This window comes from Rhinoderma darwinii, chromosome 7, assembly GCF_050947455.1.
Source record: "Rhinoderma darwinii isolate aRhiDar2 chromosome 7, aRhiDar2.hap1, whole genome shotgun sequence".
Taxonomy (NCBI): Eukaryota; Metazoa; Chordata; class Amphibia; order Anura; family Rhinodermatidae; genus Rhinoderma; species Rhinoderma darwinii.
In genome coordinates, this window is record NC_134693.1 from 100,809,004 (window position 1) to 100,823,487 (window position 14,484).

The 14,484-nt window shown below is 38.0% G+C and overlaps 2 protein-coding genes across 3 annotated transcripts in view; one reads left to right on the forward strand and one right to left on the reverse strand.

Annotated features, from left to right (window-relative positions):
• The window catches only part of CENPP (centromere protein P), a 392,723-nt gene that overhangs the window by 143,848 nt on the left and 234,391 nt on the right, over positions 1–14,484 (forward strand). The gene's annotated exons all lie outside the window — the stretch shown is intronic.
• On the reverse strand, positions 6,203–11,182 carry OMD (osteomodulin). The gene is made up of 2 exons (XM_075832321.1): positions 10,241–11,182; positions 6,203–7,806 (listed from the first exon to the last, which is right to left on the reverse strand). The coding sequence occupies exons 1-2, from the start codon at positions 11,172–11,174 to the stop codon at positions 7,475–7,477; spliced, it is 1,266 nt and encodes a 421-aa protein (XP_075688436.1). The 5' UTR covers positions 11,175–11,182; the 3' UTR covers positions 6,203–7,474.

Consider the following 14,484-nt stretch of genomic DNA (forward strand, 5'->3'; position numbering starts at 1 on the left):
GATAGCAGCGGGTGGCAGCCGACACTGCAAGAAAAGATCGCCTTCAGTATTCATGCAAAGCAGTAGCGTTGTGCCTATACTCGCACAACGCTATTAGGTGAGTAAACGAACTTACCTTCTACTGCAGCAATCGCTTCCGTACAATATCACCTTAGATGAGCGCCGTTGTCTTCCTCCTCCCCAGTTTTTCTTTTTACATATATTCCAAGATGGGTCAGATGACCTACTTCCAAGAAAACGAAAGAGCACTGTTTCTGACCACTTGGGTTTTATTCTTAGTCTTCTGTTTAGTAGATTCAATTTTCTCTTTTGCTATGGCATCATACAGATACCCTAGTCGAATACAACCTGGTGAGATTTGGTTTCATAATCTGATAATTGTGATTTGAGATTTACACAGTGTATAAAGTATATACATTTCCACAACTTTTTTTCTCATTGATTCCTACCATCCTCTTGTAGGCACTGAGATACAGAGATTATTTAAGTTTGTTCATGGTTGTTTGGAATTCAAATGCAGCTCTTGCAAGTCTCTGTGTTGGTGCTTTTTTATCACTTAGACACAAGTGAGAAATTGATTCAACACTGATCTAACGCAGTATATAGTTAAGTTAATAATAACTACTGAATGTACAGCTTTTACATCAGGGAGAGGTATTATTTAGTGATTTTGCTAAATATCTGCCACTTATTTCTGTGTTAGTAGGTTTCACCAATAAATGATGGTTGCCACCAGTCACCTGTAGCTGCATGTAAGAAGTGCTGGGAGGGCTCATTTCCTAGCACTTTATTTCTCTATGGACTTCTTCATTGTAGGTTCCCTATACACATTGGGGGATATTTATCAATTTAGTGATGCCGCTTTTCTGGCATGATTGTATTGAGTAGAATGGTGTTTGTACTGACACCTACAAAATGTGTCGGCCAATGCTAGAAGGCAGTTTCTAAGTTATTTAGTGAATCTTTTTTTCCGGTGTTTTAACGCGCATGTAAAATAACGGCATGTGTTTTCAAGCAACTATGGCTTTTTTAGTGGCATTTTTGATTTAGTGTTTTGTTTTTTTTATATGCGTCTTTGCTGGAAAAACACCATATCTAGAGCATGTTGCGTTTGATAAAAAACGCGACTGACGCCAAAACTATTTGTGAGTAGCCTTTCTCATATTTCTTTATAGACTTTAAACTTACATTTGGCAACAGGTTTTTTGACAAAAGATAGGGGGGGGGGGATTCATCCAGTGTGTCAAACTGACTAAAATGTTGTGGTGCACTACACCAGGTACAACCTGGTGTAGTTGCTGCAAAGAACCTCAATCTCAATGCCTTGGGGAATATTATGCATGCTATATTATTATTATATATTGGCGTAAATCTGCCCCATTCTCTTTTTGCTGACAAATCCCACTGTTTTGTGCTATCAGACTGGTGAGGTTTGCAGAAATATGCAAATAATCTTGTAACCGATAACCAGCTCTATTCGGATGATTTGGATCGTCATGCCTGCTCACACAGCTTGCTCCTTGTCCCTTTTTGTCGTGAGACTTTTTGCACTTTTAGAATTATATGCGCAACACAAGATCCCACTTTCAGTAAATAAGTGGACGCGTTTGGTCACTGCATTGACATTTATGGAAGTTACCCAAATTTTATTATGTTTTTGTTACCTCTTCTTACCTCTCCCCACCTCCTTCCACCCCTCACACCAGTGACAGACGGCTGCTGCATACCAGCCGTCTGTCACTGGTGAGAGGGGCGGCAGGTTAGGTTATGAGTACACTGTGTTCTTTGTTAGGCTCTATTAGCCAGATGGCACAATTATAGTGCAGTGGGCCTGTCCCCATAATATGCTGCCCTTTAATAGGGCAGCATATTCAGGTGACCATTCTGCTGGATCCCTAGGTAACCACAATAATGTAGATTTACATTCCAGCTGCTGATGCCCTGTGCAGCTGGAATGTAAATATGTGGTCCTTTTTAATCACAGATTGAATTGTATAGCACTCTATAAAAAATATAGTGTTGACACTGTGTTGCCATGGAAACCCATGACGTCACAATGACATCACGGACCTTCAACTTTCACATGTGAGAAAGGTGCATCCTGGAAGGACATGATCTGTGTCCTTCACAGCATTTCTCCGTATGCAGATCACGGCTAATAGTCATATAATGGCCAGCAGGCATTCGATCACTATTATCTGTGATCTGAATATAGAGAAATGCTGAGATAACACAGATAATGGTTTACCAGCTTCCACTATCCCTAGAAAAAAAAAGTTAAAGCAAATCATAAAAAGAAATAGTAAAAATTGAAAAATAATAAAAATAATAAATAGCATGTGAAATTTAACTAAGATTCTAACCCTCTACCCCAACCCACTGGCAGGGACCTTCCTCTGTGACATGGACGCATTTTAGATGGACATAATTGACCCATATAACAATGCATCCATATGTTATATCAAATCCACACAATTTATTACCAGTCGCTTGTGTGTGGTTTCCATAGCCCTACCCCTATCTGCTCCTACACCGACAAAAGAAAACTTCTATACACAGATGCTTTGCGCACAGATACCATATACTACCTGAATTCTGGAGGCATACTAAAAAAAGAGACATCTGTGTTCTGGCACATTATAGTGATGATGTAGGTTTGGCAAAGTACACGTATGTGGTAATGTTATATACGGGACGGCGCAGAAGTTTGCTTTGTGAAATAAATTTATCTTGTTCAACTAATAGCATTTAAAGACAAAAGGAAAAAATAAGGAAATTTGCATTTTTTATTTCCCTGTATTTTTCCCATCTCCTCTTATATAAAACATTAAAAATATAAAGCTTCTGATTATAAACTTAGATGTGATTGATAAGAGCTCGATCCTGCACGCCGGAGACACGCAGGACCCGCTGACCTGACAGATACAGGTTTCAGCTCTAGATACAGCTGCTCTGTATACAGGACACAAAGCGGCTGTATCTCAAAAAGTAAAAATAATTTTTCATAAAAAGTATTAAGAAAGTTGCACCAAACACTCTGATAACTTTTTTTTTTTTACATAGCCTTTAACTGAAAGGGGGCATGGCTTAAGATGCACCATCTTGCATTAAAAAAACCTAGCACAAAATTCTGTTACAAACTAAGCCAAATCAAAGGTGGTATAGGAAGGAGAAAATTGTCTAGCGGGTCAGGCAAGATGAGCCAAATTTATCATACAGCAATCACTACTGTGATGAATTTGATGCATCTTCTGACTGCCTTGACTAAGTCTACACTGTCTAAATCCTAGACTGCATTAGTACATCTGCCCCATTTTGTTTTTGAATTGTAGGAGGAAATTGGAATAGTTGCAGGAATTCCGCATAGGTTAGAGCGAATTGACTCCATTCACGTGTTGTCCTGATAGGATTTAAGCCATGAGCCCACCACTGCAAAAAAGCAACAGTAATGACCACCCATTAAAATAAAAGGATGTCCACGTTTTTTTCAATGAATGTCTGAGATCCTCCAGGGCTAACCTTACATGTAAGATGCTGTGTTTATAGTCTGCTGTGGAAGACATTCAATATATTAAAATGAGCCCACTATATACAGTGAAGGAAATAAGTATTTGATCCCTTGCTGATTTTGTACGTTTGCCCACTGTCAAAGTCATGAACAGTCTAGAATTTTTAAGCTAGGTTAATTTTACCAGTGAGAGATAGATTATATATAAAAAAAAAAACAAAAACTGAAAATCACATTGTCAAAATTATATATATTTATTTGCATTGTGCACAGAGAATTAAGTATTTGATCCCCTACCAACCATTAGGAGTGCAGCCTCCTCCAGACCAGTTACACGCTCCAAATCAACTTGGTGCCTACATTAAAGACAGCTGTCTTAAATGGTCACCTCCTGTCAACAGACTCAATTAATCAGTCTGACTCTAACCTCTACAACATGGGCAAGACCAAAGAGCTTTCTAAGGATGTCAGGGACAAAAGCATAGACCTGCACAAGGCTGGAATGGGCTACAAAACCAGAAGTAAGATGCTGGGTGAGACAACTGTTGGTGCAATAGTAAGAAAATGGAAGACATACAAAATGACTGTCAATCGACATCGATCTGGGGCTCCATGCAAAATCTCACCTCGTGGGGTATCCTTGATCCTGAGGAAGGTGAGAGCTCAGCCGAAAACTACACGAGGGGAACTTGTTAATGATCTCAAGGCAGCTGGGACCACCGTCACCAAGAAAACCATTGGTAACACATTACGCCGTAATGGATTAAAATCCTGCAGTGCCCGCAAGGTCCCCCTGCTCAAGAAGGCACGTGTACAGGCCCGTCTGAAGTTTGCAAATGAACATCTGGATGATTCTGAGAGTGATTGGGAGAAGGTGCTGTGGTCAGATGAGACTAAAATTGAGCTCTTTGGCATTAACTCAACTCGCCGTGTTTGGAGGAAGAGAAATGCTGCCTATGACCCAAAGAACACCGTCCCCACTGTCAAGCATGGAGGTGGAAACATTTTGTTTTGGGGGTGTTTCTCTGCTAAGGGCACAGGACTACTTCACCGCATCAATGGGAGAATGGATGGAGCCATGTACCGTCAAATTCTGAGTGACAACCTCCTTCCCTCCACCAGGACATTAAAAATGGCTCGTGGCTGGGTCTTCCAGCACGACAATGACCCGAAACATATAGCCAAGGCAACAAAGGAGTGGCTCAAAAAGAAGCACATTAAGGTCATGAAGTGGCCTAGCCAGTCTCCAGACCTTAATCCCATCGAAAACTTATGGAGGGAGCTGAAGATCCGTGTTGCCAAGCGACGGCCTCGAAATCTTAATGATTTACAGATGATCTGCAAAGAGGAGTGGGCCAAAATTCCATCTAACATGTGTGCAAACCTCATCATCAACTACAAAAACCGTCTGACTGCTGTGCTTGCCAACAAGGGTTTTTCCACCAACTATTAAGTCTTGTTTGCCAAAGGGATCAAATACTTATTTCTCTGTGCACAATGCAAATAAATATATATAATTTTGACTATGTGATTTTCAGTTTTTTTTAAAAATATAATCTATCTCTCACTGGTAAAATTAACCTAGCCTAAAAATTCTAGACTGTTCATGTCTTTGACAGTGGGCAAACTTACAAAATCAGCAAGGGATCAAATACTTATTTCCTTCACTGTATGTGTCCAGGAATCTAAGATATTGAGAGCTGCTTGGGGTCCTCAGTTTGTGGAGCTTCTTTAGCTATTCATGTGTCCACCTATTACATGGTGGGAACAATTTCCGGTGTCTTTCTTTCCCTGACTAATATATTGGTGGTTCACAAGATTCTCCTTTGTGTTCTGATGAGTTTATTATTACCAAAAAGGACGCCATAAGTATTTGCACACACGTCTTTATCATTTTATTAAAAAGTACATTGTAAAAGTACATAGTTTATCAACATTTAACATTACACCTGATATTTAGCAAGAGTCTAAAAATTTTGACAAGCAAAGCTTTATGATAAACCTCAATTCGAGCCTAGCATGGTATTTATTCAAGCAGCACTTTGCATACAATTTCTGTGTATGTTGTAGAGCAAGGAGATTGCAGTGTTCCTAAGCAGAGCTAGGGTAGTGTCCACTGCACACATTTGCATTCTAACTTTTTGCCAGGATACTCAATAGGAGTGCATTCACCATTTTTGCCATAACTCCTCTTTCGTTATTTTATTCACATTTAATGGGGTTTTCCCATCAGAGACATTTATGACATATCCACTGGATATGTCATAAATGTCAGATAGATGCGGGTTCCACCTCTGGGACCCGCACCTATCTCTGGAACGGGGCCCCCTAGACCCCGTTCTACCTCTGTGTTGTGGCTGAATCGTGTGATTTCCGACCATAAAGGAGAAAAACGCGTAGCTCACTGAGCTATTCCGTAGGTCCTATAGAACTGAATAGTAGTTACAGAAACAGCATAGCTCGCATGCTACGCTGCTTCAGTAACTGCCCTTCACTACTATGGGATTTATGGAAACCGCGTAGCTCAGCGGGCTACGCTGTTTTTGTAATCCATGGTCGGAAATCACATGCTTCAGCCACAACGCAGAGCAGTAGAGCGGGGTTTAGTGGGCCCCGTTCTAGAGATAAGTGTGGGTCCAAGAGGTGGGACCCGCATTTATCTGACGTTTATGACATATCCTGTAGATATGATGGAAAAAAACCTTTAACTTCAAATTCATCATATAATCTCTCAAGGCCGAATTGTATTTGCAATATGTATTTTCAGTTGTAATATCTGTTCTTTAAAGTGTTTTCCCATCCAAACCTTTGTTCTTACTGTCTCAACCACAAAGCTTTTAAATGCCATCACTAATCATTGCAGTTGTTTGATTGTAAATCCGTGAGACTTTCACGAAAAGTTGCAAAAAATTTAGCAAATTTATTATTCTAGATTAGGAAAATAAAAGGTTGTCCTACTAATGGCCAAATTACATATGCTATATGGGTATTTGGTCTGTGGATAGTCTGTTTTGCGATTTTATTCCTTCTAGTGCTTTTAAGGAATGGTTGAATGATGGGTACAGACCCTACCAAATATTCAGTAGTGTACCCAGATAGATGTCACAAATCCAGCAATAGTGACATACAATGTTGAATGAGCTACACAGCTGGAAGGAGCCCTCACATGAGCTACCATGGCCAGATAAAACATACAACTTGAGTATTTTTGGGGTGGCGTTTAGTGGGTGCAAGTGCCAACATTATTTTCCCTTTAGAAGAACATCTTATAGAGGACCAAAAAGAAATGACTGTGTCTAGTGCTTTTTAAGCCCATTTTAGTTTTAATAAGCTCAGATCACTCATGGTGAATTTTTCTGGCACATCAGATTTCCGTAATACAGCTCTGAAAATGACATGTTGTTCGGTATAAATAATGTATACAGTGCAAACATATGCATCCGCTAGGTAAGATCATGTCCTTTGATCAGAAAACTATTGGTACTCCAAAGCATCGAGTGCTCACTCCAACTCCAACCAAAGGCCGAGTGTGACATAATTATAAATATAACTATTTGTGGATCTTTTCTTTTTTTTCTTCTGTGGACTATTGAAGTATTGTGTTAAATATCATAAGCTCCTATAATACTTAATGTGTGATGAATAAATAAGCAGTTATGCTGGCTTTCCCACCATTTTGTCGCCACATATATAAAACAACTTGTTTGCCAAGCTGATTGGGGTATTTACTATTCAGTATTTTCTACTTTATAATGAATGCATATATATTCTTAATTAACTAAGAAAGCTCCTGAAACCATTAAAAATAAAAGTAACATGTTTCAAAGACTTTGCTATGCAAAACAGCAATGAACGTGACCGCTTTAAAGCATTATTTAGAAAGAATCACTTTTTAAATGAAAATGTGAAACAATCAAAATAGAAAATTCCTCCAGACCCTTTAAGCTATTTTAAGTAGCATTAAGACTAATAGTAGTTATGAAAGTCATTTTCATATTCATCTTCTATCTCTTCTACTATTGTTCCATGCTCCTCTCTGTGATACTGTGGAAAATCATTATCATCATCATCGTCATCATCATACCTTGCCTCTTCTGGCAGTGGGTATGGAGGGATAAGGCGCACCTGACTGTCACCAGCACTGCGCTTCTGTTCACCATAATAAATACTTTGCATGTGTGGGAAGCATAGGAAGGCTAATGTGCTCACAGGTCCTTTCAATCGATTTTGGTCCACACGCAGGTAGGTCAATCGTTGTGTTTGATCCATTACTGGACACATAAGAGTTATGTTTATTGCTGAAAGAAAATGTCATCAAATCTTAAGTTAACATTTTTGCAAGGAAAAAAATATATATAGATATATATATTTTTGCATAAATCAGTGGTACTTGTGAATGTATAAAACTTTTGTAATATATATTTCCTTGGGAAAAGTGGCATCTTTCCAGAAACCTGTAGCCCATCTTTCCCATATGAAGAATCTCTGTAAATGTCTAGGAATTTTCAAAAAAAAACCATTTGGTGTAAAATAGTAAGTAGAAGATGGAGGGAAAAGTAATGCAGTTTCTTACATAATATTTTAGGGAAACGGCATGAAAAGGGGAGGTGAAGCAGCAGGAGTTGACATCTGATTGGCTGAGACAGCACAGCTCTGAGATCACAACGGGAAGAGCTGTGCTGCAATCTTTCAGCCCCATTACAGGGCCTTTCTTAAAGAGGCTCTATCACCACATTATAAGTGGTCTATCTTGTACATAATATGATCGGTGCTGTAATGTAGATTACAACAATGTTTTTTATTTAGAAAAATGATCAGAGTTATGACCTATATTAGCTTTATGCTAATGAGTTTCTCAATGGACAACTAGGCGTGTTTTACTTTTTGACCAAGTGAGCGTTGTACAGAGGAGTGTATGACGCTGACCAATCAGCGTCATACACTTCTCCCCATTCATTTACACAGCACAGCCACATAAACACACTATAACGTTACTGCAGTGTCCTGATAATGAATATACATTACCTCCAGCCGGGACGTGATGTGTATTCAGAATCCTGACATTTCTGTAGCATCTTTGTGATATTTACAGCAAGGCAATCGTAATCTCGCGAGATTACGATGTAACCTGTCATTTAAAACGAGATTACGCTTGCCTTGCTGTAAATATCACACCGACGCTACAGAAATTTCAGGATTTTGAATACACATCACGTCCTGGCTGGAAGTAATGTATATTCATTGTCAGGAAACTGCAGAAACGTTATAGTGTTTTTATGTGGCTGCACATAGTGATATAATAAGATCACCATATGCTGTGTAAATGAATGGAGAGAAGTGTATGACGCTGATTGGTCAGCGTCATACACTTCTCTCCACAACGCCCACTTGGTCAAAAAGTAAAACACGCCCAGTTGTAAATTAAGAAACTCATTAGCATAAAGCTAAAATAGGTCATAACTCCGTCAAAAATGATAGTTTTTCTAAATAAAAAACACTGCTGTAATCTACATTACAGCGCCTATCATAGGCATCAAGAGATAATTACGATAGTATTAAATTCAATCAAAATGTTGCAGCATAGACATGGATCGATAAATCTAATTTTTATACTTTGAAAATCTTCGGAGTGCTGCAATTTCTTTGTATATGTATGTGTGTGTGTGTGTGTATGTATGTATGTATGTATATATGTATATATATATATATATATATATATATATATATAATATATATATATATATATAATGTGTGTTTGTGTAGAATAGAGCATGTCAAAACTGTGTATGACATCGGAGGCATACAGAGTTAGAGGAGGCCTCATGCACCTCTTTGGCAGCCCTACTACTGCTTAATAGAAAGTGGAGCGTAATACAGCCGTGGTAGGAGACCTCATGCACATGGCCGTACTATGACACTGTAGAAACTGTGATCTGTACAGAACTGTAATATTGCACTCATAGACCCCTATGGGGTCCTGCAGTACTTCCATATACCCCTGATTTCCTACAGAGGCATACTGAGGGTTTGTTTGTTGGATTCCATAAGAATCCAAAAATTGCTCGTAGGGGAGAATATCTCCTACAATCAGTAGTTCCAAAGAGCAACGTGACCGTTCCATTCTCCGCAACATGCATTTCCTGTGCACTAGTAGGGCGAAGACATTGTGTGAGCTGCTAGAGTACCACATTTAAAGACTGCTTTACTTTAGTTACAAGTTACCAAAACCTGTTTTCATTGTGAAGAGATTTACCTGAAGCTGTGTATGAAAGAGGTTTCTTTAGGAAAGCCCTCTTATTGTTGAAATATAATAGGGCTTTGCTGTACAATGTTTACAAATAAAAAGCAGTCCCTCTCTTCGGCGCCCACTGATGTAAGGTAAAATAATATATTTTATAGTTCGCTATGATGCACAATGGCCCTGTAGTAAGCCAGGTCAGCCATAGTACAGGAATGTGATGTGCTTTTATTGGGACCCAGGCACAGAAGTTTTTTGTTACTTGTTATAATTGTATTTGTACTGCCTTGATAGCCTAAAAAACATAATTTCTTTACTTCAAGTTTTAAAGATTTTGCTCATCATGGGTATCTCAAAATCAATTAGTGGCTTTTGCACATTAGTGTAAATGATATTTATGACATTACGTCTCATTTCTGGGATTTGGGCACAAGGAATAAGCATGTTTCATTATTGTCTAAGTCAAAATGCATAAATATGTTGTGACTACTTACTTTCAAATTCATTGTTCTCCAGATACAAGTGCTCCAGTGATCGAGGAACATAAAAGATGCGCTTTAGTTTGTTATGACCCAGGTTCAATTCCATAAGTTTGGGAAGGTTGAACATGTTCAAAGAAACCTCATCAATTTTGTTGTGTGACATTCGAATAGCAATCAGATTTGGAAGCTTTGCAAAGTAATCATCCGGTATCTTGGAAATTGAATTATTCTCCAGTGACAGATACATGAGTGATGTCGGGAGGCTTGCAGGCATTGAATGCATCTTGTTGTTACAGATATTGAGCTGCATCAACTTTGTCAGTTTGTTAAGACTTTTCCCCTTGATGTTATCAATACGATTGTTACAGAGGTCAAGCATGGTAACGTTGACTAAGCCCTGAAGATCTTGTTCTCGTACTTTATTAATCTTGTTTGAACCCAGAAGGATCCTTTCAACAGAACTAGAGATAGGTGATGGAATCTCTTCTAGGTCATTATTGTTTAGGAATATTTGATGTAGATGAGGAGATGTGGCAAACACACCAGTGTCAATTTTGTTTGATTTGAGTTTGTTGTAGCTAAGGTCAATTTCTCTCAGAGAAGTGGAATTAATGAAGGACTTTATATTCACCGCTTCAATCTCATTGTGCTGTAGGTAAAGCTGTTGAATTCGAGCTGGTATTTGAGGAATGCTCTTGAGCTTCCGATTGTCACAGTACATGGTGACTATTGATGATGGTGGACAGTAGCATTCTCTTGCACAATCGGTGGAGTAGGGTACACTTGGAACGTTATAATCTACACTGTGATGGGAATAAATGGGTGGCTGATATGGAGGATCTAGGTCAGGTTCATAATCTGTGTCGTAGTCATAACCTTCATATTGGCACAGTCCATGTGGTACAAATATCAGTGCTAGAACCAAAAACCGCACAAGAGTGTCCATTGTAACCAGGTTTGGTATAATCTTGGAATAGAAGAATAGTTTAGAGATTAAATATTGCAATTATTAATGTATAAGGTTGACAAAAAGTAGATCTAATCATATCATAAAACTTTATCTTTCTATATTTATATTTCCGTGTAGCATGTCGTTAAGTAAAGCAGCTCTTTGGTGCCGTTCTGTATTATTTTTGTCTTGGCTCTCCATAGTGAACTGTTTGGCTGGATTAGTCATGTGTTTGTTTTAGCGATTGTACAAAAAATAAGAAAAGTTTCAGTCTTTTGTTTGAATTTTGAGGTTTATGGTCAGACCACCACAGCCCATGCTGGACTCTAGAGGAAATACTTTACAGGGAGTGATATCCCTAAACTTATAACTAAAAAAACTATTAACTAGTTCCATACAAACAGTATATATTGTGCATGTTTATTTAAATGCTTTGTCCACTAACCGACAACTGTTGATGATTCTTTACACTTTGTCCTTTTTATACATTTGTCCTGGAGGGTCATTATAAAATGGGACAAATCCCTTGTAAGCACTGTAACCAACCAGGTATAAAGGTAGATAGCCATATCGAATATTGTATAAAATTGTCATTCATTTATGTGTAAGCCTACTTTTTAGTCATATTGATTAATACAGTTGTGTGTGTCTTTCAGTTCTATGTAGACTACTGGAATACTATAAAGTATTGTATATTTACTAACTGCAATGTTTGACTAAGCTACTGGGTAAACACGAGCTTTCTTTAAGAGCTGTTAATATTACTAATTCCATGGCATTTACATCCAAGGAATAGTCTGACAGTAAAATGACAAATGAAGATGCTCTGCCACTAACCCTGGCCTGCTGACCCCACTTACAAAGCCCTGCGCTACACTTACGTTTTTGTTTTTTATTTCGAAAAGGAGCTTCTAAGTAATATTATTTGCATGAGTGCGGCATGAATTGTCAATATTACAGCAAGACATACTGGAATATATTGGGTTTTGGCCCCGTGCACAGATACTTTAAAAACTTGAGTTTGTTTCAATTCTTACATAAACCACAGCTGTTACACTTGGCATGCAAACAGAATTTCTCAAATACAGCGTTCTTGGTTTTAAAGATATTGATATTTGCCTGTCTGAAGTAAAGACCCCGGGCTTGTAATATAAAACTTAAATTGCGGCCATACCTGAGTAAAGGTGCTTGTTGTTTTCTCTCAATGGTAAGCAAGGCTTGTGAGTATATGGGCTCCCAGTCTTCGCCACAGGATGCTGCTGAAAATCCAGATCTCTCTAGAATCCGAGATTGCCTATACTGTCTTTGAAGAAGAGCAGCAGCTCTTTACTAGCAAAAGCTCTCCTCACAAAGCCTTGACTTAGATGCCTAAAATTATGTGTGTCCTCTCATTGTAAGTCTCCTAGAGAGGGGGAAAAAGTATATGCTTTGTGATTTTGGCCGAGTTCAGTGGGTTTAATCTGTGTCCCTTCTTATTTTCGGTTTGAGGTGTGGCAAGAAATTCCCTGAAGAAAAAAAATCTTAATAGAGGAATATGCACATAAAATACACATTGCTCCATTGCCAGAGCATCATTCTTATTTGACTTTGGATTCTGCAGCTTTTTTTTTTTTCTCTAGTAAGTTGCCAAATACCTTTCTATGATTAGATATGCAGCATTCATACTATGGCAAATATCTGCTTTTCATCATCAATTATTGTATCATATTTTTTTCAAACACATGCAGCAGTTTGGCATACCTTTAGCATGCCACCATACCCTCTTAGCGCCATAGCAATCTATTTTGCAATCAATACTAGTTTTATGTCTTTTTGTTTGTAGAATAATAGTAAGCTATTAGTTGAATATATAATGTTGGCATCTCCAAATTCTGAATAACTGCAGCAATTGTCACAATGACTCTTTTTACTTTTCTTTAAGTACGGAAGAACAGAAACATCAGGTAATAGCTCTGAATATTTCATTATGGAACTAATGTGCAAATCTGGGATCTATTGTGGAAAATATTCACAAATTTACTTTTGTGGCGCATGAAGATTGAGTGCCGTGGTTATCTATTCATGTATTTCTAGGGAATTGATTTCATACCACTTACCACCACCAATCATACTAGAGTGCTGACCATTAGCTATTATTAGAATGTAGGCTGCCATAAACGTAGACTAGGAACAGCAGAAAAAGACACACAGTCCATCTAGTCTGTCCTCCGTTAATGTGGCTCTATAAAAGAGTTTCACTTTAAAACGATTTGAAGAATATCTTTGTTATGTTAAATATCAACATAGACATTTGCAAGCATATATCTACACGCACACTAAAGTTTGGCATCCATGGAGGTTGACAGGTTCTGGGTTATCAAACATCATAGACATATATATATATATATATATATATATATATATATATATATATATATATAGTGGTAAGAGTAAAATAAAAAATAACCTTTCAAGGTGGCGATCCACTCTTAAGATATCCTACTCAATGAAAGTATATTTTCAGCCCAAACTATAGTGCCAAACTCTTGAAATCGTCAGTCTGTTGCGAGCTGGATCATATTCTGTTGGATGAAAAAGTTACCTTCGGTTTCCGTAGAACGATCTGATTACATAAAGACAAGATCTTAATATGTAAGAAAAAAAACTCCAAATGCTTACTTCTTTAGTGTATAGTATGGGTGGAAACCCTATTCAGTGTTTAGTTGAAATTAGCGTACACAGCAAAATGTTTTTTTTTGTTTTCATCTTCTATGATTGGTAATTCTAGATGGCTTGCCTGGGCAAGTTTTTGTAGAAAAAAAGAAGCATGTTACTAGACCAAGGTAAAATATTACAAGAATGCACTTTTATTATGTTTTGTGTGTGTGTGTGTGTGTGTGTGTGTGTGTGTGTGTGTGTGTGTGTCTGTCTTCACATTTGGATATATTTGAAAGATCACTTCTAATACAGTGCACTCTGGAAATTTTTTTTTTTTTATATGAGACTTGTGTACAGGGCTTTTTGTAAACGCTGCATCTCCAACAATGCAAAAGAATTCTCTATAAGAGATACTGAAGTAGTTACGATTAAATTATGTGAGTTTACGATACTGTAAGACCCTATACACACTTGTGTTGATAATTAAAACCACAATACATAGCTAGGTCCATAGCATGATGGATACCACTGGTGCCTGTTCAACCCTTTTGACTTACAATGGGTTTTGTTGTTTTGACGGAAACATAGCGCAGCATTCAGCAATCTTTTTCTCCTCTAATGTGATGGAATCTGTGATAGAGGCTCCAAGCTGATTCTCAAAGTGGTAAAA